An 18,938-nucleotide genomic window follows, 5' to 3' on the forward strand; every position below is an offset into this window, starting at 1 on the left:
CTCCCCAAGGTGCTCCACAGAGGTGTAAGTACCATTTTGGCCTATACTTACAAGGAACTTGGTATATATGTAACACTTAACACATTCCATTCCACATTTCACTACACTCTGTCACAGTACTTCAACAAACAAAACCTAGTTTGATTCAATCAGATTTGGATCCCAGACATGTGTATGTGCATTCTCTCATATATTTGTGTATTCTCCCCTTATGACTCAGAAGCCAGTTACTTCTTTAAAGAATGCAGTTAAAGGAACCAGTTTAAATTTGCCATTGATATGCTGGCCTAGAAATTATCTCACGCAGTGCCCGTTTCTCTAGGCCGCTAAAAATGGGCGGGCCCGAATTTCTCGGCCGCGATGTTTCCAGATACAGGTCTATGTTTAAATTTGCCTCAAGCTATAGAACCATAGAAAAGATACAGCAGAGAAGGGGGCCATTTGGCCCATCATGTCCGTGCCGGCTTGAAGAACAACTAGGTGCCCATTCTAATCCCACCTTCCAGCACCCGGTCCGTAGCCCTGCAGTTTACAGCACTTTAGGTGCAGGTCAAGGTAATTTGTAAAAGAGCTGAGGGTCCCTGCCTCTACCACCAATTCGGGCAGTGAATTCCATACACCCACCACCCTCTGGGTAAAGAAGTTTCTCCTCGTGTCCCCTCTAATCCTTCCGCCAATCAGCTTAAATCTATGTCCTCTAGTTCTTGAACTCTTCGTTATCTGGGCACCTCATAATTTTGTACACCTCAATCAAGTCTCCCCTCAGCCTCCTCTGCTCCAAGGAAAACAACCCCAGCCTATCCAATCTCTCCTCGTAGCTGCAGTTTTCAAGCCCTGGCAATATTCTTGTAAATCTTCTCTGCACTCTCTCCAGAGCAATTACGTCCTTCCTGTAATGTGGTGACCAGAACTGCGCACAATGCTCCAGCTGTGGCCTTACCAGCGTTTTACACAGTTCCATCATTACATCCCTGCTTTTGTATTCTATACCTCGGCTAATAACAGAGAGCATTCTGTATGCCTTCTTCACAACCTTATCTACCTGTACTGGAACCTTCAGGGACCTGTGCACATGCACTCCGAGGTCTATCACTTCCTCTACCCCTCTCAATATATTCCCCTTTACTGCGTATTCCCTTTTACTGTTTGCCCTCCCAAAGTGCATGACCTCACACTTCTCCGGGTTGAACTCCATTTGCCACTTTTCCGCCCACTCCACCAGCCCATTGATATTTTCTTGGAGTCTACAGCTATCCTCTTCACAATCAACTACACGGCCAATTTTTGTGTCGTCTGCAAATTTGCCGATCGTGCCCCCTACATTCAAGTCCAAATCATTAATATACACCACAAACAGCAAGGGACCCAACACTGAGCCCCGTGGCACATCACTGGAAACAGATTTCCATTCGCAAAAACATCCATCGACTTTTACCATTTATTTCCTGTTACTGAGCCAATTTTGGATCCAATTCGCCACATTTCCCTGTATCCCATGGCCTTTTACCTTTCTGACCAGTCTTCCATGTGGGACCTTGTCAAATGCCTTACTCAAATCCATGTAGATAACATCCACTGCACTACCCTCATCAATCCTCCTTGTCACTTCCTTAAAGAATTTAATCAGATTTGTAAGGCATGACCTTCCCTGAACAAATCCATGCTGACTATCCCTGATTAAACCATGCCTTTCCAAGTGACAGTTTATCCTATCTCTCAGTATTGATTCTAATAGTTTGCCCACCACCGAGGTAAGACTGACCGGCCTATAATTGTTCGGCCTTTCCCTTGTACCCTTTTTAAACAATGGTACTACGTTTGCAGTCTTCGAGTCCTCCGGTACCTCCCCTGTATCCAGTGAGGATTGGAAAATGATCCTCAGAGCATCCGCTATTTCCTCCCTGGCTTCCTTCAATAGCCTAGGAAACAATCCATCCGGCCCTGCTGACTTATCAACTTTCGAGGATTCCAGTCCCTCTAGTACTTCCTCTCTCGTTATGTTTACCTTATCCAATATTTCACATCTCTCCTCTTTAACTACTACGTCCGGATCATCCCTTTTCTTTGTGAATACGGAGACAAAATATTCATTTAAAACCCTACCCACATCCTCTGCTTCTACACACAAGTTACCCTTATCATCCCTGATAGGTCCCACCTTTTCCTGAGCTATCCTCTTGTTCTTAATGTACTGATAAAACACCTTTGGGTTTTCTTTAATCTTACTAGCTAATATTTTTTCATGCCCTCTCTTTGCTTTCCTTATTTCCTTTTTTACGTCATCCCTGTACTTTCTATACTCCTCTAGGCTTTCTGCAGTATTTAGTTTTCTGTGACAGTCATAAGCTTTCTTTTTCTGCTTTATCTTGCCCCGTATCCTTCTAGACAACCAGGGGGCTCTAGATTTGGCAGTGCCACCCTTTCTCTTTGAGGGGACGTGTCTGCATTGTACCCGTAGAATTTCACTTTTTAGTGCCTCCCACTGGCTTGCCACTGATTTCTCCTCAAGTAGTTGTGTCCAGTCCACTTCTGCCAAATCACCTCTTAGTTCTGTAAAATTTGCCTTCCCCCAATTTAAAACGTTTACTCCTGATTTAACTCTGTCCTTTTCCATAACAATGCTAAAACTAACTGAATTGTGGTCACTATCCCCAATATGGTCACCCACTGTCACATCTTCATTTCCCAGGACTAAATCTAGAATTGCATCCCCTCTTGTTGGGCCTGTCATGTGCTGGCTAAAAAAGTTCTCCTGGACACCGATCAAGAATTTTGCGCCCTCTGTGCCCCTCACACTGTTTGAATCCCAGTTGATGTTAGGGTAGTTGAGGTCCCCTACTATTATTGCACTCAGAAATTTGCCTACATATTTGTTCTTCTATCTCCCTTTCGCTATTCAGGGGTCTATAGTACACTCCTAGTAGTGTGACTGCCCCGTTTTTATTTCTTAGCTCAACCCATATGGCCTCGATTGATGATCCATTTAGCATATCATCCTTTCTCACAACTGTAATTGATTCTTTAACCAATAATGCTACCCCCCCTCCTTTTTTATCACCCACTCTATCCTGCCTGAAAACTCTATATCCAGGGATATTGAGCTGCCAATTATCCCCCTCTTTAAGCCAGGTTTCCGTTATAGCAATGATATCATGCTGCCATGTGTCTATCTGTGCCCTTAGCTCATCTGCTTTGTTTGTAATACTCTTTGCATTGAAGTATATACCCTTTAACCCCGTCAAATTTCTGTGCTGAACACTATTTAACCTTTGCTTCTTTTGCCTTTCAGAGTCGCTAACTACGTCACTAACTGCTTTTCTACTTCCCGTTTCCTGGTCTGAATTTGTCCTATCTGTACCTGCACTTTGGTTCCCATCCCCCTGCCATACTAGTTTAAACCCTCCCCAACAGAACTAGCAAATGCCCCCGCGAGGATATTGGTCCCGGTTCTGCTTGGGTGCAACCCGTCCAGCTTGTACAGGTCCCCCCTTTCCCAGAATCAGTCCCAATGCCTCAGGAATTTAAACCCCTCCCTCCTACACCATCTCTCAAGCCACGCATTCATCTGGTCTATTCTGCTATTTCTGCTCTCGCTAGCACGTGGCACTGGGAGTAATCCTGAGATTACTATCTTACTGGTCCTGCTTTTTAATTCATTTCCTAACTCCCTATATTCTGCTTGCAGGACCTCATCCCTTTTTTTAAACCGATGTCGTTGGTACCGATATGGACCACGACCTCTGGCTGTTCACCGCCCCCTTCAGAATGTCCTGCAGCCATTCCGTGATATCCTTGACCCTAGCACCAGGGAGGCAACATGCTATCCTGGAGTCACGTCTGCGGCCGCAGAAACGCCTATCTGTTCCCCTAACGATGGCATCCCCTATCACTATTGCTCTCCCATTCTTTTTCCTCCACTCCTGTGCAGCTGAGTCACTCATGGTCTTGGCTCTTGCTGCATTCGCCTGATAAGCCATCTCCCCCAACAATACCCAAAGCAGAATATCTGTTTGAGAGGGAGATGGCCCCAGGGGACTCCTGCTCTACCTGCCTAGTCCTTTTACTCTGCCTGGCGGTCACCCATTTCCTTTCTGCCTATGTAATCTTTACCTGCGGTGTGACCAGCTCACTCAATCTTGTCAAACACAACAGTCAGAGCTTCCCTTTTAGAAATAAATATGTATGATCTGATAGCCATTACAGAGACATGGCTGCAAGATGACAAAGGTTGGAACCTGAATATTCAAGGGTACTTGACATTTCGGAAGGACAGAAGCTAGGAAAAGGTGGAGGGGTAGCTCTGTTAATTAAGGATGACATGAGTATAATAGAGAGAAATGACCTTAGTTCCAAAGACCAAGATGTAGAATCAGTTTGGGTAGAGATAAGAAATAGTAAAGGCAAGAAGTCACTTGTGGGAATAGTTTATAGGCCCCCTAACAGTAACCACACTGTAGGACAGGGTATACAGGAAGAAATAATGGGGGCTTGTGAGAAAGGAACAGCGATAATCATGGGTGATTTTAGTCTACATATAGATTGGAAGAATCTGATTGGAAAGGTAGCCTGGAAGATGAGTTCAGAGAGTGCTTTCGGGGCAGTTTCTTAGAGCAGCACGTTCTAGAGCCAACCAGAGAGCAGGTTATTCTAGATCTGGTAATGTGAAATGACAGGATTAATTAATGACCTCATTGTAAAGGAGCCTCTAGGTAGCAGTGATCACAATATGATTGAATTTCACATTCAGTTTGAGGGAGAGAAGAGTAAGTCTAAGACTAGTATTTTAAACTTAAATAAGGGTATTATGAGGGCATGAAGACAGAGCTGGCTAAAGTGAACTGGGAATTTAAGGGATATGTCAGTAGAGATGCAGTGCCAGATATTTAATGAGATATTTCATAACACGCAAAGAAACATTACAGTGAGGAAGAAAGACTCTCGGGGAAGGACGTACCATCCGCGGCTAACTAAGAAAGTTAAAGATAGTATCAAATTGAAAGAAAAAGCTTACAATTCCATGAAGATTAGTAGCAGGTCGGAAGATTGGACAGAATATAAAGAACAGCAAAGAATGACGAAAAGAATAACAAGGAGGGAGAAATTAGAGTACGAGAGAAAGCTAGCAAGAAATATAAAAACAGATAGTAAGAGTTTCTACAGGTATTTAAAAAGAAAAAGAGTAAATAAAGTGAGCGTTGGTCCTCTAGAGAGTGAGTCTGGGGAATTAATAATGGAGAATAAGAAAATGGCGGATGAATTGAACAGATATTTTGCGTCTGTCTTCGCTGTAGAGGATACAAATACAGTGAGAAATAATTGTGAATCAAGAGGTGAAAGGGAGGGAGGAACTTAAAACATTTACAATCACCAGGGAAAGGGTTCTGAAAATAAATATTAAAACAAAAGCTGACAAGTCCCCAGGTTCTGGCGGACTTCATCCTAGGGTCTTAAAAGAAGTGGCTGCAGAGATAGTAGATGCATTGGTATTAATTTTCGAAAATACCCTAGATTCTGGAAGGGTCCCATCAGACTGGAAAATAGTGAATGTAAATCCTCTATTCAAGAAAGGAGGGAGACAGAAAGCAGGAAACTACAGGCCAGTTAGCTTATCATCTGTCATAGGGAAAATGCTAGAATCCATTATTAAAGAAGGTTACAGCAGGGCACTGAGAAAATCTCATGCAATCAGGCTGAGTCATCATGGCTTTGTGAAAGGGAAATTGTGTTTGACTAATTTATTAGAGTTCTTTGAGGAAGTAACAAGCAACTTGGATAAAGGGGATCCTGTGGATGTGGTGTACTTGGATTTCCAGAAGGCTTTTGACAAGGTGCCACATCAAAGGCTACTACACAAAATAAGAGCTCATAGTGTAGGGGGTAACATATTAGCATGGATAAAGAATTGGTTAGCTAACGGGAGCAGAGAGTAGGCATAAATGGGTCATTTTCAGGTTGGCAAGATGTAACGAGTGGAATACCACAGGGATCAGTGCTGGGGCCTCAACTATTTACAATCTATATCAATGACTTGGATGAAGGGACTGAATGTATGGTTGCTAAATTTGTTGATGACACAAAGATAGGTAGGAAAGTAAGTTCTGAAGAGGACATAATACCAGGGAGGTGGGATGGCAGCTGGGGCGACTGGGCGCGTGGGTAACCCGACCAGTAAAATCCGTCCGTTCCCCACGCGATCGTGGGTAAATTGAAGCCACTTACCGTGGTTTCCGGGTTTCCCGTCGTCAGCCTGCGCAACGGACGGACAGCACGCCCGCATCACAGGCTGTCAGCTGGAGGAGCCCTATTTAAAGGGGCAGACCTTCAATGCTGCTCCTGCAGCAAAGAACTAAAAGTACAGAATGGAGCAGACCGGGGAAAGACTGCTCCCAGATTTACCGATGCCTCACTCCAGGTCCGACTGGATGGGGTGAGGAGGAGGAGGGATATTTTCGACCCAGCGGACGGGAGGAAGTGGCCTGTCTCTACCACCAAAAAGGCCTGGCTCGAGATGGCAGAGGAGGTCACCAGCTGCAGCAATGTCTTCCGCACATGGATCCAATGCAGGAAGCACTTCAATGACCTAAGTAGGTCAGCCAAAGTGAGTACACTTACTCATTCTCCTATACTCTGTCTTCCACATCACCGCCCCCACCCCACAACTCCTTCTGCACTGCCAACACTACTCTATCACATCACTCCTCACACCCACTCAAACCTCATCCTCATCTTACCTGCACTCACTCACCTCCCCAGTACTCATCCCACCACTACCACTCAACCCAATCCCCATACAATGTCATGGCTCTGTCTCATACTCACCCTCTGATGCATCTCTTTCACGGTCAGCCTCACCCAAACCAATTCAGCAGTTGGCCACGTCACCATCCCTCACTCACGCCTCTCTACTTTCTCCACTTATAGGAGAAGAGAGCCCAGAATGCACGGGAGAGGGCGAGGACTGGAGGGGGGGCCGCAATATGTGGTTGTCCTCACGGAAGTGGAGCAGGAGGCTCTTGAACAAAGCCTCACCCTCGAGTGCCTGTCCGTCGGGGATGCCGAGACTGACACCTGACAAACGGCTGGTGACAGAACTTTAGCATTCAGCACACACAATAGGAAATGATGCTAACATGCCTTGCCATCTTCAGCACCTCAACATCTGTCATCATGCTTAATATTGCCTTTTGTTCTCTTACAGGGCCTTCAGCAACCGCCGCGACGGCGGAGGGCGATTCCTCAGAGGACCTGCCGGCCTGTTAGGGGGCACCATCACATCTGAGCGAGCCATCCACCAGCGCAGATACACACACCTCGGTGGGTCCCCGTCCTCACTTAGTTGGGGTCGCACATGGTGAGTCACCACACACACGTGAGCACGAGCAGACACTGGTGGCAGGGGCAGCTGTGGAGAGTCCGCATCGGTGGGTGCACTCATCTCCAGGCTCTGCTCAGCTGGACCCAGATGCTGAACCCCGGGGGCTATTCTTTAAAAGGAGAATGATCGAGGGGCAGCAGCGCATTTGAGGGGTGCTGGAACAGGTGCCACGCGCACTCTCCACAATCGCGCAGAGGATGGAGGAGTCCAACTCCTGCATGAGTGAAATGGTGGCACAGGTACAGGAGGGAATCTCTGCGATACTGTCACAGGGACATGAGGGCATCTCTGAGATAGTGTTGTGGGTAAGTGCGGGAATGTCTGCGATGGAGGGAAGGCCAGCCTCTATTGAGCTTCAAGCACGCCTCACCAATGAGTCCATCGAGGCTCTGACAATGGCCCTTCGGACTCAGGGTGAACAACATTCTGCCGCCTTAAACAGGGAAGCGGATACTCTGGCACTGGCCTTACAAGGCTTCACACATGTCCTCCAAACTGTCATCCAGCAGAGTGGTGTGGGCCTGGCCCAGGAGAGGGATGATGGCGAAAGGGGACATGGAAGTGGGACGCCACTCAAAATGCCCCCACATCTCACCTGCTGCCCCCTTCTCAACCAGTACCCGCAATGTTGCCTCCTCTCCAGGTGGCCGAGTCTGCCCCTGCACAGGTGCAGGTGGAGCAGTCTTTGGAGGGACCCTCACGGACACCAAAACCCAGAGGGTGTAGGCCCAAAGCATCTAATCGGTCAGGGCATGAACAAGAGCAACCTGCCACTACCTCTGCTGCAGCCACAGGGGATGCACCACGTAGGAGTACTCGTAAGTGTAAGGCGAAGGTTTTGTGAGCACAAAGGGGATGCACAAGGGTGTTTGACGGTTTGTCATGTTTTTTATTTATATTTGATTTTTATTAATGGCACATTAGATATTATTATTGTCACCACTACTGCCACGTCTTGGCCACTCTTGACTGGCTTGTGGAATAAGTCCCTTTCATGAGGTTCACCATGAACATCCACACTTGATGCCACCTATTGGGTCACTCTACAGTGGGTGTATGTGTAGTTGCACGACTATTTTGTGCAGGTGCCTGTGACGCAGCACTGTGTTGTGGAGCTCCACGTGGCGGAGGTGGACAGGGAGAATGAAATGATTTCAAGCACTTGCCACCTGCGATGTGTCAGACAGTTGCTTCAGCTGTCTCACACAACGGGCCCGATTTTACCAGGGGTGCGGGTTCTCGGCGGGTGGTCATTCGGGCGCGTGAAAAACGCGCCGTCCGAATTGAGTGCGTTGCGCGCGCGATCGCGGGATAATTGAGGCAATTAGCCGGCAGGTACGGGTTCTCCGCTTCTCAGCTGCGCGCCGGCGGGCTGCGCATGCGCAGTGACGTCTGAGCGATGGTGGAGCTCCATTTAAAGGGGCAGTCCACCAAAGCCCCTCCAGCCACAACCAAGAGTCCAGGCAACGTGGAGGAAGGCAGGGGTAAGGCTGCTCCTCGATTTACGGACCACGCCCTCCAGGTGCTGCTGGACGGGGTCCGGATGAGGAGGGAGACGCTGTTCCCGAGTGATAGAAGGAGGTGCCCTGGCTCCGCCACCAAGAGGGCATGGGAGGAGGTGGCGTCGGAGGTCACCAGCAGGGGCAACACCACCCGAACTTGGATGCAGTGTCGGAAGAGATTCAATTACCTCACCAGGTCCGGGAAAGTGAGTACACTAACGCACTCTGCGTCACTCCGTCTTCCACATCACCTCAAACACCTCACAACCCCATCTCCACTGACAGCACAGCGCTCCCGCACCAATCCTCACAGCCATCCAACTATCATCCTCACAGTGCCTGCACGTACCCACCGTCCCTGTCCCCACTCGACCACTACCACACACCCCAATGCCCATACAATGGGATGGCCATGTGGCACACGCATCCTCCCATCCATCTGCCACACGCTCAACCCACTCACACCAATGCTTGAAGCGTCTCACAATGCAATCATCACTCAATAACGTTTTTGTGTTTTGCCCTCACAGGAGAAGCGTTGCAAGAACGCCCGGGAAAAGGCCCGCACCGGAGGGGGCCCGCCACACGAGGTGGCTCTGACAGACGACGAGGTGGAGGCATTGGAGATCAGCCACACGCTACATTGCCTGTCCGTGGCGGATGGCGAGGCTGGGTCTGGCGAAACAGCCGGTAAGGGAAAGCTGACACTCAGCACTCATGATCGCGAATGATCTTAGCATCACATGGCATATGCCGCACCGCCACATTTGGTCACATGCCTGATATTGCCCTCTGTTCTCTTGCAGGGCCGTCTGCGAGCGCCGTATCCATTGAGGGCGATTCCTCAGAGGACATGTCGGTCTCTGAGGGTGCATCGCCACATATGAGCCAAGCATGCACCAGCGCAGATACACACACCTCGGTGGGTCCCCCCCCTCCTTAGTTGGGATTGCACATGGTGAGTCACCGCGCACACGTGAGCATGAGCAGACCCTGGTGGCAGGGTCAGCCACAGAGGGTCCGCGTCGGTGGGAGCACTCTTCTCCAGGCTCTGCTCAGCCGGACCCAGATGCTGAACCCAGGGGGCCACCAGTCAAAAGGAGAGTTGTCGAGGCACTGGGAGAGGTGCCACGTGCACTCTCCACAATCGCACGGAGGATGGAGGAGTCCAACTCCTGCATGAGGGGAATGGTGGCACAGGTGCAGGAGGGTATCGCCGAGATAGTGTCACAGGGACGCAAAGGCATCTCTGAGATAGTGTCGCGGGTAGGTGCGGGAATGTCTGCGGTGGAGGACAGGCTAGCCTTCCTCGAGCGTCACGTACAGCTCAACAACGAGTCCATCCTGGCCCTCACAACGGCTGTTCGGATTCAGGGTGAGCAACATTCTGCCGCCATAAACAGGTTGACAGATACATTGGAGGTGGCCTTGCAAGGTCTCACACACGTCATCCAAACTGCCGTCCAGCAGGGTGGATGGGGTGATGTGGGCCTAGGCCATGAGAGGGAAGATGGTGAGCGTGAACATGGAAGTGTGGACGCTACTCAAGGTGCCCCCACGTCTCACCCGTTGCCCCCCTCTCAACCAGTGCCCGCAATAGTCCCTCCTCTCCAGGTGGCCGAGTCTGCCCCTGCACAGGTGCAGGAGGAGCAGTCTGTGGAGGTGCCCTCATGGGCACCGAAACCCATGGGGCGTCGGCCCAAAGCATCTACCCGGTCAGGGCACGAACAGGAGCAACCTGCCACTACCCCTGCTGGAGCCACAGGAGAAGCACCACGTAGGGGTTCCAGAAAAAGAAAACCCAAGGTTCTGTGAACACACAGGGATTGCACCAGGGTGTTTGATGATTTGTTATCTTTTTATTTCTAGTCCTTGATTGGCACCACACAATAAACTCAATTTTTCTCACCAATGCTGCCACCTCTTGTCCATTACTCTGCGGCTTGTGCAAGAGGTCCCTTCCGTGCGCCTCATCATGACGAAGACAACCCCGTCCCACCCATTGGGCACAATACAGTGGGTGCAGGTGTACAGGCACCACTCTTCTGTGGAGGGAGCCTGTATGGACCCTCGTCTGTGCACGTTATGATATGTGAACGCCTCACACAGTGTGATGTTAGGAGAACCGTTGGCATATGAGTGCCTCCCTGGCCTGACGAGCACGCAGGTGAGCCGGTGTTCGGCCCATGGGTCGTTCCTCCTCCTCTCGCTCGTACTCCTCCTCTTCCTCATCGTCGTCCTCAATGTGGGTGGCGGGTGTGCATGGGGCCTCCTCCAGCGGCACCCCTCTCTGTTGTGCCATGTTGTGCAGGGCACAGCAGACAACTATAACTCGTCCCACTCGGAGTGGCGTGTATTGGAGCGCTCCCCCGGAACGATCAAGGCACCTGAAGCGCATCTTGAGCAGCCCTATAGCCTGCTCAATTGTAGACCTGGTAGCAATGTGGCTGTCATTATATCGACGCTGCGGCTCGGTAATGGGGTTCCTCAGAGGTGTCATAAGCCACGTGTGCAGGGGATATCCCTTGTCGCCGAGGAGCCAGTCGTTGCCGGTGTTGGGTGCGTGGAATGGGGGTGGGACGGTGGACTCCCTGAGGATGAAGGCATCGTGGCAGCTGCCAGGGTATCTGGCGCACACGTGTAGGAATCTCTGGCGGTGGTCACAAATGAGCTGGGTGTTCATGGAGTGATACCCCTTCCTGTTGATGAACAGCCCTGGCTCATGTGGAGGTGCCCGTATTGCTATGTGGGTGCAATCGATTACACCCTGCAACCGTGGGAAGCCAGCCACATCATGGAATCCAACCGCCCTCTCCGTCTGGCTGCGCTCATCCATGGCGAAGTTGATGTAGTTCGAGGCCCTGCGGAACAACCCATCGGTGACCTGCCTTATACACTTGTGTGCAGACGACTGAGAGACCCCGGTGATGTCCCCTGTGGCACCCTGGAAGGATCCGGAGGCGAAGAAGTTGAGGGCAGTGGTGACTTTGACGGCGACGGGTAAGAAGATGCTGCTTGGTCCATCCGGAAGCAGCTCGTCATTAAGGAGGCTGCAGATGTCGGCGACTACCTGGCGAGTGACTCTGAGCCTACGTATGCACTGCTGCTCAGAGAGGTCCATGAAGCTGAGCCTCGGTCTGTAGACCCTTTGCGGAGGGTAGTGCCTCCTGCGACGCATCTCTCTCTTCGGTTGCCCTCCATCCTGCTGTGCAGGTGGATGTGCCACAGCACCGTGTTGTGGGGCTCCACGTCTCTGAGGACTGCGGGGCTGCTGAGGCTGGTCATGCTGTTCGTCCTCCGAGGATGTCAACGCAGCCCCCATCTGGCAGCTGTAGGTCTGAGGGGTTGTGCACGGTAGAAAAGTGTGTCCTCGCACAGGGGTTGCGGTTCCACGCCGGTGAATCTTCTTGCTTGGAGGAGGGTGGTGGAGGGCAAGCGTTGCCCAATGTTACGGAGTGTCCTCCTGCGTTGGTGAAGGCTCTCCCCCCCCCCACCTGTGGAATGCACCTTGGCAGCTGCCACACGCTGCTGGCTGCAACACGTCCGTTGGGAGTGAGAGTGTTTCCCCCAGTATGGGAAACAGTCTCAATTCAACGTAAAATCCCACACTTGGTAAAAGAACAGCTCAATCAGGTCAGTTAATGACCTGAAATAGCTACATAAATACTCTCAAGTGGAACCCCGCCGGCTTTAAGTGCCTGCGGGATTCCCACCTGCGGGGTCTGCGTGCGCACGCCGGCGTGGAACCCGGAAGTGGGCGGGATCGAGGCGGGATCCGGTCGGGGTCGTCCTTTTTCCAATTTTCGAGGCCCCCCCCCTCGCCGAGAACACACCCGAGAGCGGGTGCTAAAATCGGGCCCAATGTTTCAAGTCAAAGGTTATATTTTTAACCATCTTTTGAACTTTTGTCAGAATTCAAACAATATGAAGGAGTGGTTGAGCAGCATACAGGTGCTTAAAGAAGCCTTCCTCCCATTTTGTAGAGCCATAAATAATTTTAAAGCCATGATATTAAGTTGGAATTTTCTAATCTAATGAAGTGAATCTTGTTTGGTTAGGCTCTGTTGACAATATTTACATCTGCAGGTTCCTGTGTCTCTGGTCTGTCATTACAAGAAGTCATTTGAAGTAGCTAGTTGTCATGGTGATCTTAGTGGGCCAGATTTTGATGTCAAAATAACTGTGCGGCTAATGGTGCTCGCTGTTATTTATGCGTAAATGCTACAGGAACTCCAGGTAAGGAAACGATTCCTGGTTAAATGCCAATACCCAGGTTGCGCTGCTCCGCCGTTAGCTTCAGGAAAACAGCATTTCACTGCCTGCCTCACCACTGAATGTCGTGAAGTTGCTGTATTTGTGCGGTAGAGATGAACTAAACCTCGCCACAGAAAGTTAAGTCCTGTCATTACAAGCATAAGTCCCCTTTTAATGACATGATCATTGTTAATTACTGCCAATCAACCTCCCTGGCACTGAAAATGAACTATTACAAATGTGGAGTCTCATTCCTTCAGGTATTACTTGTTGTTGGACATTTAAAAAATGTCAAATTCAAAATTTTTGTTTTTGAAAACTTATCCTTTCTGAGTCTTTTTTTCTCTCTTTCTTAATCCAATCTTTCTTTCCCTCTCTGTACCTGATTTGACATTGAATTCACCCTCTCTAATTTACACTTCCTTCTAATGTTCTTGTGCTCTTTATTTCCCAATTCTTCAATCTGATTGGTTAAGGAGATACCCAGTTGCTTGCTCCGTTCACTCAGGTCCCAGATGCCCAGTTTCCCTCGCTGCCCCCGTTATCAGCTCGCACTTTCGCCAACTTAGTGGGCAAAAATGTTTTGAGCTGAAGGGTGCGGGGGCAGGTCGAACTAATGGCAGACACCATGTCAAAATCTGCCCTGTTATTACTCCAACAGGCATGGTGCTGCATTCAGTCTCTCTCAGACTTGTGGGAGCAAAATAAATGCCATGTGTGTATTGTACAGGAAGTGGAACAAGGGAAGGCTATGCAGTAGGACATGACAGCATATTCTTAGAAGATGAGTGTCCTGAAAATTAAATCGAGGCAGTCATCTCCTGCCCACATAATTATTCAGTCTGAAGTTGGCATTCTAAGGAAGTATGCAAAAATAAATCATTTGGATCTGAGAAGAGTATGAAAAAATGGGGACATAATCTTAAATTCCAAGACTGAGTTAAACCAGTTAAATACAATTCCGGGGAAAAGTTTGAGAGAGTATGGAACGCTTGGCCCCTGAAGGCCTCAGGTATAAATCAACTGAGGTGTTTAGAAGGAAGATAGATACTTGGGAAGTAAGAGTATTAAGCGCATCGAGAAAAAGCAGGGAACTGGAATTAAAAGACACAACTGCCATCGCAACAAAAATAGTGGAGAATATTCAATGGACCAAATGATTAACTTCTGTTTATGTGCTCCTACACTGGTCTATATAATGATCATTTATAAAGAAATAGAAAAATGCAACTGAAGTATAATAAGAAAGAGGAATAACTAGAATGTCAACTTACATCTCTCCTTTTAATGGCATCCCTTAGCATAGTAACTACATCCTCTCCCTCACAATCTGTTGCCTTAAAGCCTTTAGTCCATTTAAGAAGAATACCCTGAGAAAGACAAAATGGAGGTAAATGCCAAAAAAACTTCAATGACTTCACAGGTAGTCTGGAAAAGCACTTTAAGAACAATATACTATCATAAACAACATTCATTAATTCCACATTAGGACAAGCAACACCAAATATTTTTTAAAGTTTTAAAAATAAATGAACTTGCCTCATCTAAACTCCTCTGTTCGCAAGGGAAGGAAAATGTGAAACCAAGAGGAAGTCGAGCACCTTTCATACCCATGTAATCGAGGAAGTCTGAGATGCACTGAACAATATGGTCAAATAGCTGAAAATCAGAAGAAAAATTGGAATCACCTGATTATTATTTGTAGATTATCAGCACACAATAAGCACGACTCTTTTCAGTATCCCCTCCCCTTTACAGTTTGGCCAGACCCTGCGTGGTGCGGTTTCTTTCTTCAGCTGATGGAATGTTATAGTCTAGGATCTAGATAAAGACTCATGCAATGAAGGTAGTTTAAGTATAATTTTTAAAAATTCATTGATGGGATGTGGGCATCGCCGGCATTTATTGCCCATCCCTAATTGCCCGTGGTGATTGTAATGGTGTTTGTATATTGATAAGGTGCTGTCGGTGACAGGCACATGGTTCTCCCACTGCTGACTGCATGTTATCAATCTAAGGGAGGTGAACTGCACTGCTCTGAAGGTATCTGGGACCTGACGATTTGTAGATGCCAAGATCTGCTGTCAACATAAAAGTACCTTCAATGTGAGTCATGGGTGATTCAGACTCTTTAAACTCGATTTAAAGATAAGAGGATGATTAGGAAGGTCAATATGTGTCTGTAGAGCTGGTACAGGAGGGAAGGGTTCACATTCTTGGGGCATCAGAGCAAGGGAAAGTTATAGCAAAGGGACAGCCTCCACCTGAACTAAATGCCTTTGCAGAGAGAGTAAATAGAGCAGTGGAGAGAGATTAAAAATAATATGATGGGGTTGGGGAAAGTCTAGACTTGAAACTAGAAAGGGAAAGCTGGATTAATAGAACTGTTGGAAAAGAAGCAGAAAGATTAGCTGAAATAAATAGTAAGAAAGTATCAGAGGAGAAAGGGAAAGAGGCTTTGAGGTAGTGAGAGATAAAATCACTGCTGCAGAAGGGGCAAGGGATATCAAAAAATTAAATGAGAAATCCAGGTAAAAGAATACGGCCAAGGTTCCAGAAGTTAGAGTATGTGAATGCACAAAGCCTTCAAAACAAAACTGAAAAGTTAGAAGCATTATCATATCCCTCCATAGTTATTAAAGTAACTATGATGGAGACGGGGCTAAAGTTTGTATGTGACTGGGATATTAACATTCCTGGTTATAACATTTACAGAAGAGATAGGGAAGGAAAAAAAGCGATGGAGTTATGAAGGGTTGGAGCACAGCGCTAGAACATAAGGATGTCCTTGGGGTTGCATTAAGATAGAATCCATATATGTTGAGTTAAGAAATAGGAAAGGAAATGTTACAATTTTTGGTATGTATTACAGGTCACCAAATATTGAAGATGATATAAAGAGCGAGATCTGCAGACAGTTGAGAGGTATGCACGAACAATAGGGCAATAATACTGGGTGATTTGAACTATTCCAAAGGAAATGCATGTGATCAAAGTGGGGAACACTTTCTAGAATGCATCCTAAATCAGTCTGTTTCTAGTTCAACAAGGGAAGAAGCATTGCTTGATTTAATTCAGGGAAATGAGTGAAGTGATAGTAAGAAAACAATTGGGAAATAACAGCCATGAAATAGTTAAGTCAATATCTAAATAGCAAAGGATAATAAAGTGTCAAAGATAAAAGTGTTGGTCTAGGAAAAGGCAAAATTCAGCGAGATAAGGGATGTGGGCCAAATTAACTGAGCAGAAAAGTTAGCATACTGATCGATAGGTCACAGAGAGAAATCTTCAAACATGAGTACAAAATGAATATATTCCTCTAAAACAAGGGTGCAGCAAAAAATAGTGTTCTATAGAAAAACAGAGATTGAAACTAAACCGAAATTTAAAAAAAGGGAGGCATAGGATAAAATTTGGGTTAACAATACTAAAGAAACATGAGGAATATAGGAAGTGTAGCGGGGAGCTGAAAAGGGAAATTAGAAGGATTAATGGGCAATATGGAAAAAAGGGTATCAGAAAACATGAAAGGAAATAATAAAGGTTTTTTACAAACATATAAAAAGTGAAAGAATAGTTAGAGGGGGTGGGATCACTCAGGATGAGGGGGTCGAATTGTGGAAGATGAAAGTATGGTGGAGACATTCTATAGAGGGATATGGGCCAAGTGCAGGCAATTGGGACTAGCTTAGTGGTATAAACTGGGCGACATGGACATGTTGGGCCGAAGGGCCTGTTTCCATGTTGTAAACTTCTATGATTCTATGATTCTAAATAAATATTTTGAGCCAGTTTTTACAAGTGATGGTGGGAGTGAGCGAAGCCCAGAAGGTGAGTACTTAAATCATGCCAATTAATTGCACTTCCAGGTTTTGAGCCCAGCCACCAGCCTGATTGTCAGGCTGGCTGGTGGGCAAGAAGGCCTGTTGCAGCAAGCTGCAGCTGGATCAGAGGGAGGGAGAGATCATGTGCCGGGAAGAAGATCGGGGGGCGAAGAATAAGATGGGGTGGCGGGGGACAGATCGGGGGGCCAGGAAGATTTGGGGCGGGGGGAGGAGGAAGAAAATTGGGGGGGGGGGGGGGTTGAGGCTGAGGAGGAAGATCGGGGGGCCAGGAAGAAGTTCGTTGGGGGGAACCAACGAAAAGATCGGGGGGGGGGGGGGGGGAGGGTGCAGGGAAGAACATCAGGGAACCGGGAAGAAGATCAGGGGGCCGAGTAAGAAGATCGGGGGGGGCTGAGGAGGAGGTTCAGGGGGCCTGGAATAAGGTTAGGGGCGCCGAAGAGATCGGGGGGCTGGGAAGAATATCGGGGGGCCGAGGAAGAAGATCGGAGTTAGCTGGAGGTCGGGTGAAGGGTCGGAGGTAGGTGGAGTCCACCATGGAGTGGGATCGACCATCGGGGTAGGGGGGGGTTGGGGGCTGGTCAGCCGATCGCAGGGGTCCTGTCGGCCAGGTGAGCTTGTTGGGCCTGGATGAAGCACTCCTGCTCCTCCAGGCCCACAAGCAGTGCAATAAAGGCACTCACCTTATGGATCCGGCACCTCCCGCCTGCTTTCACCTGACGTGAATGGGAAGCGATGGGAAACCTGAATAGGTAAGGTTAAAGTTGTTTTATTATTCCAAGTCACAAAATATTAAGTATCTCAATGAGGTTAGAAAGATGGTTTATTAACGGGAAACAGAGACTGTGTTGCTGGGTCTTGTTTGAATTGGAGAAGGGTCGGAGGTGGTGTACTCTAGGGGCCAGCCCTGGGTCCACTTTTGTACTTGGTATATATGGATGATTTGGACACGGATAAAGGGAACACAATCTTGAAATTTGCTCACAACACAAAAGTAGGGAGAAGTTAGAATTTTTTTTACACAGAAGTCAGACTTGCATTTATACAGCGCCTTCCACGACCTCAGACCAAAGGTCTTTACAACCAGAGAGATGGATCGTAAAAGACTTTGGGAAGATATACGGCCCGATTTTAACTATAGGCCAGTTTTCGGTGGGTGAGTACTGGTGTGAGTTAGAAACTGACATGCTGCTCCAAAAAAGTCCCGGGCTATCTTAACAGGAAAATACAGTGCTATAGGGAGAAAGCAGAGCAGTGGGATTAGTTTGGGATTGCTTTAGCAGAGAGCTGGCACAGATATGATGGGCCAAATGGCCTCCTTCTGCGCTGTAAACCTCTATGGTTCTACGGTTAAGGAGTTCCACGCTGTTAGAGTTACTGAGAGACCCCTTGATGAAACACTGAATTAGCAAGAAAATTACTTACCTCTTCACCTGTTCCTTGCATTACCTCCAAGGGAATAGCATAGATCTTGTTGTGCATTTCAACCGTTCGCCTCTTGCCACTACGAATCTTCACAAGTAGAACACGAAAGTTGGTTCCACCAAGGTCAAGGGCCACAAAATCCCCATTTTCTGTTAACAAATATTGAAGAAACTTAGTACATCCTTGCTTTTGTAAAAATACATTTTATTTCAGTGTAGCACCCAATCAATAATTCTTGGTACCTACATAAATACAAAAATAAATAAAGACGTAGGTACATTTATATAGTGCCTTGTCACGTCACAAAGTCCACAAGCTTCATACGTTTCATTATTTTTGGTGCGACTGTTGTTAATTCATTGGTTGTGAAGCGGTTTGAGATTTCTGAAGATGTGACAAGGCGCTACATAAAAGCACACTCTCCCTATATTGTGCTCACCTGCTGGCTCTCAACCTAAGATAAGGGGGCTCGATTTTAAAAGTAAAAAACGGGTGGGTTGGGGGTGGGTTGGGCATTGAAAATTGCCACCATTTCAGACA

General features: G+C 47.7%; 1 protein-coding gene across 1 annotated transcript in view; it reads right to left on the bottom strand.

The window, feature by feature from the left end:
* The window catches only part of hk1 (hexokinase 1), a 93,667-nt gene that overhangs the window by 15,509 nt on the left and 59,220 nt on the right, over positions 1-18,938 (bottom strand). The window contains exons 11-13 of the mRNA XM_068002644.1: positions 18,399-18,547; positions 14,671-14,790; positions 14,406-14,501 (exon numbers count right to left, since the gene is read on the bottom strand). Coding sequence (XP_067858745.1) covers positions 14,406-14,501; positions 14,671-14,790; positions 18,399-18,547 — 365 coding nt within the window. The remainder of the gene's footprint in view (positions 1-14,405; positions 14,502-14,670; positions 14,791-18,398; positions 18,548-18,938) is intronic.

This window comes from Heptranchias perlo, chromosome 21 (genome assembly GCF_035084215.1).
Source record: "Heptranchias perlo isolate sHepPer1 chromosome 21, sHepPer1.hap1, whole genome shotgun sequence".
NCBI classification, from domain to species: Eukaryota; Metazoa; Chordata; class Chondrichthyes; order Hexanchiformes; family Hexanchidae; genus Heptranchias; species Heptranchias perlo.